The sequence below is a fragment of the Anarrhichthys ocellatus genome, unplaced genomic scaffold, assembly GCF_004355925.1.
Source record: "Anarrhichthys ocellatus isolate YVR2014 unplaced genomic scaffold, GSC_Weel_1.0 scaffold174, whole genome shotgun sequence".
Taxonomy (NCBI): Eukaryota; Metazoa; Chordata; class Actinopteri; order Perciformes; family Anarhichadidae; genus Anarrhichthys; species Anarrhichthys ocellatus.
The window spans coordinates 180,894-190,266 of record NW_022280204.1 but is presented as its reverse complement, the minus strand read 5'-3'; the positions used below and the strand labels follow the sequence as shown (position 1 = coordinate 190,266).

Genomic DNA, 9,373 nt, shown 5'->3' with positions numbered 1-9,373 from the left:
TAAGGTCAACTTACAACATTAACAATGTAATGTAACAACGTACGTTTCATTTTACCTGTCCATCATCCCTCCCACCTGCCCTCACTGACTTTCCCTCTTGTTATACTCGTTATTACATCACTTAACTTTCATACCACGTCATACGTCACTTGCTCTGAACATTCAACATATCCGTGGTTTTCAGAGACGTACAATGCCAACATGTGGACGGACACTCACGGTGACCACCACCCCACAGAGGATCATGTCTGCAGTTCCCCTCAGCTTTACAGAGCTGATCTTGTTGTGGCTTTCCAGGCTGCACCTTTACTGTTGTGGTTCAGTCTCACCGCTCTCAATCAACCTTTTCTTCAGCTGCATTGAACAAGAGACAGATATGAGGCATTATATGTGGTAATATACAGATATCTAATGTTCCGTATGGTTCCTGTAATACTTCATAGTTATATAACACATTTCATTTGGGTAGAATCCTCAGTCATGGTACATTTAGTGGCAGAAGGCACAAAAGTGGAACAGATTCATCGTAATCAAACATCCTGGATGTCCTCAGGGTGGAGTACTCGTGTTCCTGCCGGCCATAAAAATGTGTTTTAAAGGCCAGACGTCCAGGCCCCGAGTGACATCATAGTTGAGTCACCAGTGGTCATCAGCCTGTCGTGGTCATCTTGTCCTGCAGAGACATTTAGATGTTCCCCCCCTGCCCCCTTTTATGCCGCCTGTCTCTGTCAGGGGGACTCTGGCGGTCCCTTGGTGTGCCAGGAGCCGTCGGGTCGCTGGTTCCTCGCCGGCGTGGTGAGCTGGGGCAAAGGCTGCGGGCGTCCAGACTACTACGGCGTCTACACTCGCGTCACCCGGCTCACCGACTGGATCAAACAGGTCATCGGCAGCCCCTGAGACGGTGGTTCATCATCTCTATCAATGTCCTCAAAGTCCTGGAGTAGGAAACCACGTGAGGCTGAAAAGTGCTGGAGGAGGATTCTGAGATCTCAGCCGAACAGCGAGGTGGTAAAGCGTGAAAGGCTTTATTCCAAAAACATAAAGTAGTAGAGCTAACAATAGAATCAACCTTATTTATGCAGCATCTTCCAGAACTGATATTATGAAGTGTTTATCCAGCATGCAGTAAAAGAATATCATAAAATAAGTTTAGAAAGAATAGGACTCAAATTAAATATTTTTTCAGAAGTGATGAAGAAACCCTCATAATGAAATGTAACGGTTGTTTGACTCGACTGTAAACCATCATGAATACTCTCTTACAGACTGAATCTCTATTTTAAAGACATCGAACGATATTAAAGCATATTTCTGTTTTGTCAACAAGTTTGCAATAAAATGTTTGTTTACATGTTTGGGTGGAAGTGAAAAAAAAGAGATGATACGTACACTTCTTACAGTCTGAGAGAGAGACAGGTGAAGGGAAGCTAACGTTACAAACGCTTCAGTAGAGCATCGTATCATGCTATTGTATATTACATTATTGTATATTACACTATTTGTTGGCTTTTAGCATTTGAAAAACAACATTTTCACAGCACTGACGAGTTATATCCAATATAGATAAACACTAACTTGTTTCATCGGATGAATCACTTCAGTCACGTTGAAGTTATAAAATATGACGACAGTTTCAATTGAAAACTTCAAAAGAAGCTTTGAATGGTTAAAAAACATTTGGTACGATTCATCGTGTGAGAGACATGAATGTGGACTCAGTCTGGACTCTAGTGGATCGGCATCCCTCCCTGTGGCTGGAGGCTCAGTCATGAAGAAGACCGGACCAGAGAGCGTCTGTTATCCGTCTGTCCGTCCGTCGTCCGTCTCCTCTGTGTCTCATTACCTTTTGCACTCTGGAAATGAACCCTGATCCTCGGGGGATATTTCAGTATTTGGACTTTCCCGTTTTCAGTGTAATTGGTATTTTATCGGCCTGTAATATATGACGACAATTCTGCTCAATGAGGCATAACAACAGTGGACCCATCCATCATTTACAGCAATGCTCGATGCTAATAAATGACCTTCACCAGTTTCTATGGAGCGTGATTTTAAACGGGAACTTTCTCAACTTTGTTTTTGTCTCGGTGAATAACAGGGTTTTTTAAAAACTGGTCCGGTATTGAAGAGCTGTAATGTCATCGCTCCTCACTCACTAAAGGTTGCGTGTTTCTGCCACTGACAGGCTCACATTGTTATTATACGTGTGTGACAACATAACGAAACACGACCGTTCTCTTCCTCCAGACTGTTTGTTAATGTAACCAAGTCTCGCTCAACGTGAAGCCTCGTTCTGAAATCTCGCGTCACATCCTGTTCTCATCCGCCATTCGTCATGAAGCAGAACATTAAAGCTCACAAACAGAGAAATAAAACCGCTTTTCTTTGTATTTCTGTCGGCTTCTTTCCATAATGTCGGCAGACACTTAAAATTACTGAAACAATACATTGACTGTGAGGATTAAATTGCATCCATTAAGCGTCTGCAATGTTGTTCCTTTAATACTGAACCAACTAAAACACTGCTGTCCATTAGTCACTGAGACACAATGATATTGTTTTATTAGAAAAATACCAAAGTTACTCTTTAAAAGACGTTTTCACTCGTTTCTTCTTCTGGATTTAAATGATTCTTAAACATTCAACGGATTTGTTAAATGCTGTTTGTATAATCTAGAATGTTGATTAAATCACAGATTTCTGGCTCTTCCCTGTGGCAGCCGTTAGGGGGCGCCATTGAACGCAAATAGCAAGTGAGCATTAATGGATGATTGAGATGAAGATAAGTCAGCAGCTCTGAGTTACAGCTGATACCGTATCCACCAGGATGGTGTTCAACAATAAAAGAAACCCGAATGCCAAAAGGACTGTTGATGTTGAGTCTGCACATGTGATCCAGGCCGCTGATTTAAACAAAGTCAGTTGGTGTTGGTGCCTCTTTCAGAGTCGACTAAACTGGGCTTCTGAGCTAAAGATGAAGCATGGAGACTCTCTCACACACCAGAGGTCTTAAAATGAAGATTCTGCTTTTCTTTAAATGTGTCAGTATCACGTACGCGACATCGTAAACGTTATTTCCTCCGGAGGTGAAGGGAAGCGCTGCACTGTCTGGGCTCGTTTGCCTGAATATTGAGCTGTGTTTCCCGCTCACAGTGCAGAGACTGAAGATGTATGTGTGATCGAGTTAAGAAGGAGGCCTGCAGCTCCTTTCCCTCTCAGTTAATCAACCATCTGGTCAAACAATTCAGCAAACAATCGATCTGCATATTTATCAGGAAATGAATGAGTTCAGTCTGAAGAAGAGGAGCGGTGACCGGAGGAGAGAGAGCCAGAGGGGAAAGGCCGGCAGACTTGGCGTGGGATGTTGATTCAATTATGGACGTCGGCCATCTTGCTGCTCTTATGTTTGGCTTTGCCAATGGAAACAGTTGAGAGGACAGATGGAGCTGATTAACTTTGTCTTTACCGAAATCTGAGTCGCCACTGACCACAATATTAACATCAGGTATGAACAAACATGCAATATTAAACCAACATCATCCATGTGAAAACTGTAAGATGTATTTTTAACAATCTCAAGCCCCTCCAGACACGTCTTACCTTAAATAAAAATGTGTTAAACAATCTAAAACAAAGAGCAGAACTCAATGAATTTTCACTTTGTATTTCACTACACTTCATCGTGTTGTTAAAGGTTTTCTTTAAGACATTCAGAGAATGAAGTCTCTCTCTCTCTCTCTCTCTCTCTCTCTCTCTCTCTCTCTCTGTGATATCAGAGCTTCTCTTTGCTTTGTTGACATAGCTAAGCCATGGCCTTTAGTGCATGTTAGTGCATGTTAGTGCATGTTAGTGCATGTTAGTGCCCCATTGGTTAGCTCACAGCCGCCGCTCTGCTCTGCTCTCATGCGGCGGTTACAGCTGATAACGCCTTCCAGACCGCCAGCGTCGTCCTGGTGATGTAGCGGTTGTTTTGCACTGTTAGCGCTGTTAGCTTAGCCACCAACTCTGCCGGCGCCACGTTGAGAGCCGCGTGGAAGCAAAAGATCATTTTGAATTGCGCACCTTAAACACAGTTGGATAATGTTACCTCTTCATTCCCAATGACAGACTGTTAGATGATGTTTTACATGTAGCAGGGAAATGAGCGGTGAGGTTTTAATTCACGTTAAGTATGAAATAGATTATTGTTGTGGTCGAAAATGTCACAATAATTCTCACCATGTCTGATAGTTCCTCAGATGATGAGTCTTGATGTGGTTGGCTGGGACATCTAGTGACAGCAGGGACCACAAATGAACATCACTAAACCACAAACAAACTATTTCAACCCAGGTGGGACTTGAACCCACAATCCCCAACTTCGGAGGCTGGTGCCTTGTCCATTAGGCCACTGGGCCACTGTAAAACATTCACCATTAGGAGACTCGTTATGAATTATGTTGCTATTTGATCTGAATCTGAGATTAATTTTCCTGTCATGAAGAGAGGAAGCAGCTGAATAAACCACCAAGAAGAAGCTCAAGGTGCTCTCTAAAAGGAGCCAATAGCAGCCGGCCTAAAGGGTCAGTATTCTGCTCACCTGTAGAGCTTATTACACATTACGCTGTTACGCTGTTATGTTGTCACGTGTCTCATTACGTCAATGCGTTACGTTGTTACTGTATTACACTCTTCTGAGCTTTCCTAAAGCATGTCTCACTATGTTCAGAATGAATCGTGGCAGAATGGACGATGACTGGATATTAACTTCTCATACTTATCCTCCAAAGAGGTGATCATGGCTTGAGATTCAAGTACTCAGGCCAAGTATGAAAACGGCCTGAGAAGGTATTAAAGTATTCTGAAACTCCAAACACAATGTCTGACCTCAAAACATCGAGGTTCTCCTCACTGAATAAAACATTTTACAGAACCGCCACGGCTCACTGCTAACAGCCAGAGAGTGCACACACACACACACACACACACACACACACATTGAAGTGCTTCAGGGGGAGCTGACATTTTAATAATCCGTTTTAATAAATGAACATTCACAGAAATTATGAGTGAAATGTCCAGTTCGTGAACATCGTGCTGACCTTCACTTGATCAGTGTGTGTGTAGCTTTGATATCTAGCAAACTTGTTCATAAGCCATCACACTCGTCTTCATAACCACACAATAGGTTCGTCTCTTTGTAGTAATACTGTAGGTATAGATAAGGCTTGTGCTTGTGTGTGTGGTCATAACTTTGTCCACAGCAACATGGAATCCAGTTGATCTCCATCCAGTAGTTCACTCGCTGTCCTCGGGGCCGCTGGATCGAGGCACAAGCTCCATGCTCCTCTGAATTAGTGCGGAATCTCTTTTTATATTTTTTTAATCAATTTCAACATTGATTTTTATTTTGTAAGAACAGAAAAATAGAAGCAGGGACGACAAGTTCTCACTTCCAACTCAACAAATTCAGACGCTTAGTCAGTGGCTCGAACCGTCAAACTGTTTCCTCTCCGTCCTCAGTTTAGGATATTCAGGGAAGCTCGTTACATACGTAGTGTCTTTTCAAAATAAACTTGTGTTTTCACAGGAAATGTGCAGTGTCTGCCCGTTACATGAAGCTGAAGGTTATGGGAGACATCTTTGTTGTTCTCACTGGAATCTGATCCACTTACAATATAATAATGTGAACGGCTAAACAAAACAAACTAAATATCAGAGCAATGAATCAGAACTGTGCAGTGAGGCTTTCAGTGTGAGTAAAACGTTTAACAGCTGCAACATTCATGTCATATATTGTATTTGACTGGATTCAATATTGTTTTAATCACACTTTGACACACAGCTGTGGCATCGTATTTCTATTTTTTTTAAAAGAGACAATTTTAGCTTCGTTTCTCTCCACTTTCTCCATCGCTCCCTTGGGCTCCTTCTCCCTCTCATTCCTCACAGTGATGGGTTAAACAGCTGAAGGCCATGTTTTCATTGTGGTCTGCATTTATCTTGGGAGCGGTGGTTAGACTGGGAGAGAGGGAGGACGTGGGAGGAGGGTGTTGAGAGTGAGCAGAGGTCCTGCAGGAAACACTGAGAGAGAGGGAGGCCCAAAAGAATGACGAAAGGCAGACGGAAGAATCCGGAGAGAGGAGTAAGAAGCACGCATTCATACGGGTCACGTTCAGTGTATACACAAGGACAGAGGCCTCCTGCACATTTCATTCAAGCCTCCGAGAGAAGGTCTTATAGAAGGTTTCTCTCATCGATCGTTGGTTTTACAACGATTGTTTTGTTCAGAAACTGCAGTTCCCATGAGGCTTTGGGGGAGTGTCAGTGGCTTTGTATTTGGGGGTTTGTAGTTGTGCATCAAGGGGTCACGCTTTAGCTACTCGGCCTACGCTGTAACTTGAAACTACACGTCAGAGGAACCACATGGAGACCCTTTGTATCAAGTAGAGGTCCAGCTTTTAAGCTTCATGTTATAAGTTGTAATAAAATAGCAAACACAAAATACACATTAGCATCACACACAGAGGGTATTTGACTTGGCAATGACAATAAACACAGCGCGATAGTTTGAAGACATTGTTAAGAATAAAAACTAAATATGATAAACTAACAATCATATAGAATATATGTTACATTTATAAAAATAAGTCTGTCCGTCCTGAAGGATTAAACTCACTGAGCTGCTGGAGATGAAGATGGTTCAGTTTCCTAGAAACTACTTTTTTATGTACAAAACAAAAAAATGTTGATGCTGAACATATCAGTTAAAGGTTTATTTGATTTACCCTCAAATAGCCAACATTCAGTACAAAATCCACAGTTTGGTAAATGAAGGCAGTGCTTGAATCATTAAAATACATACATATATATACATATATGTATATATGTACAAAAACTGCTTTTTGCAATTCTAGAGTTTTTTAATCTCAAGATAAACAGTAGACTTTACGATGTTCTTCATATAAAGTAACAGGTGCTTGAATGTATGTGATTGGCTGTGTTTTTCACACTACAGTCAGTCTAAAGAGTAGAATAAGATCTGAAACCTAAATCTCCTTTTCACCAGACTTCAGCTCTCAGAGCTTGTTTCTAACAGCGATGCTCTGATGACCTTCTTTTGTTTGGTCTCTCAGCCTTCTTCACGTAATAACCTTCAAATATAAAGTGAGCAACTTCAGGACCGGTGGGTTGAATCTACACTTCTTCCCTGTCGCGTCCTACAGATTCATAAAAACAAGGCTGCAGTTCTCAGAATTATTTGGCGGTTTCTTCTGTCGAGGGAAACCTTCATGGCATTTGCAGCCTTGAAGTGCAGACTTTTGAAGGAGGAAGCGGAGCTCTGAAATGGGACCCAGCTTGTGTATGAACGTCTGGATTAATTGGCATCAGGTGTGTCTCGATTTACAGCTGGGACGCTCAGGGCTAACCCCTGCCTGCTCATTGGAGCCCCATCTCGCTGGCCTTGATGCTATTTGATTTTTGTTAACAAAGAAAGACAAAGGGAGATTAAAACAGAGAGAAAGAGGAAAAAAACCCTCAACATATAACTTGTTTTAGTAACGTTTGCATGAGTTGAACTAAAGAGTGTAAAGAGGGACGTGGAGCTGCAGCAGAGAGAACAATGAAAACAGTCTTTAAAGTGCCCGTGTGGGCAGAACACACACATCAAACCAAATGCATACCCGAAACTTGTGTATGGAAAAAGCACAGTACATCTCATACGGATGAGTCATCATAAAAGAGTGAAGTGTAGTTCAGTTTGAAAGGATAGAAATGTGAGAGTTTTTATTCTGTTTACGTTAAGGGAAGCAGTTTTTCTTTTTTTCTTTCTAATGTGTGAAACGAGAGAACCAAAGCAAAAAGGGAGAGAGAGAGAGAAGGAGAGAGAGGAGGTAGAGAAACCTCATTAACCAACGTCCACTCGCTCTTAAACTGGAACTTTAATCAAACTTTGAAGGGTAAGGAAGCAGAAGAGGAGAAGGAAGGTTTCAGGGAGATTTAGGTCATTTTACAAAAACATTTTCCATCCATTGGACTATTTCTTCAGATTGTGGTCTCAAAGCTCAGAGTGCTCAAGAGTGGTTTGTTTTAAATCCTCACTGGTCTTAGAATCGTAGAAATGGATCACAATAAAAGTAGTGGATGTGGCTTTAGAGAAAGTTATATGGGAGAGGCCCACACAAAAATAATGGTTCTTACCGGGTTCTTTAAAGGGCTGTGTGGTTCCACGAAGAACCATCACCCACTAAAGAACCATTTTATCTATTGAATGGTTCTACAGGTTTGTCATAAGGTTCTTTGGGATATTAAAGAGTTATTATTAATTCATGTTTGAGTTATTGGATGGTATACATTAGCAAAACAAAATTGGAAAAGGTTCTTTAGAGAACCTTTTAAGTTCTTCAAGTACAGATCAGGCAGGTGCTCGTGGGGAGTGTAACTTCAGCCAGAGCTAGCAAAATGTCAGCAATTAAATCTTACATTGGAAAATGCCACCAGTAAACCAGTGATGTGCTTTTAAAGCGCTGGTATCCAATCGGTACTCGGTATCGGCTGATGCGGCGAGTTCAGGTACCAGAATTGTAATAGAAAAAACTGTTTTGGAACATCTCTAACCAGCATGCTAACACTTAGCATGGTAACTTGTGTACAAATCACATTGGTAAACTGCTAAGGAATCTGACAAGTGGAATTCGACACCCGCTGGTCCCTGCAACAGTGTTGAACCAACAAATCAAAGTCCGTTTCACAACGTAGGGTACAACGTACCCTCATGCAACGTACCCTCTTGCAATGTACCCTCTTGCAACGTACCCTCTTACAACGTACCCTCTTACAACGTACCCTCATGCAACGTACCCTCTTGCAACGTACCCTCATGCAACGCACCCTCTTGCAACGCACCCTCCTGCAACGCACCCTCTTGCAACGTACCCTCAGGCAACGTACCCTCTTGCAACGTACCCTCATGCAACTTACCCTCTTGCAACGTACCCTCTTGCAACGTACCCTCATGCAACGTACCCTCTTGCAACGTACCCTCCTGCAACGTACCCTCTTTCAACGTACCCTCAAAAAATGTACTCTCAAAAAATGTACCCTCTTGCAACGTTCCCTCCTACAACGTACCCTCCTACAACATATACCCTATTACAATGTACCCTCATACAACGTACCCTCTTGCAACGTACCCTCTTGCAACATATCCTCCTGCAACGTTCCCTCCTACAACGTACCCTCATACAACGTACCCTCTTGCAACGTACCCTCTTGCAACGTATCCTCATACAACATATACCCTATTACAACGTACCCTCATACAACGTACCCTTCTACAACCATTCAAATGATATCTTAAAAATAAATGTCCGTCTTCACAGGAAACAACTTA

General features: G+C 42.2%; 1 protein-coding gene and 1 non-coding gene across 2 annotated transcripts in view; one reads left to right on the top strand and one right to left on the bottom strand.

Moving 5' to 3' along the window:
* Window positions 1-1,351, top strand: part of tmprss6 (transmembrane serine protease 6) — a 15,656-nt gene extending 14,305 nt beyond the window's left edge. The window contains exon 18 of the mRNA XM_031878344.1: window positions 733-1,351. Coding sequence (XP_031734204.1) covers window positions 733-897 — 165 coding nt within the window. The 3' untranslated portion in view covers window positions 898-1,351. The remainder of the gene's footprint in view (window positions 1-732) is intronic.
* A 2,973-nt stretch (window positions 1,352-4,324) lies between these two features.
* trnar-ccg (transfer RNA arginine (anticodon CCG)) lies at window positions 4,325-4,397 on the bottom strand. The gene has a single exon. It is a non-coding gene; the product is annotated as a tRNA-Arg (tRNA).
* Window positions 4,398-9,373: the final 4,976 nt, after the last annotated feature.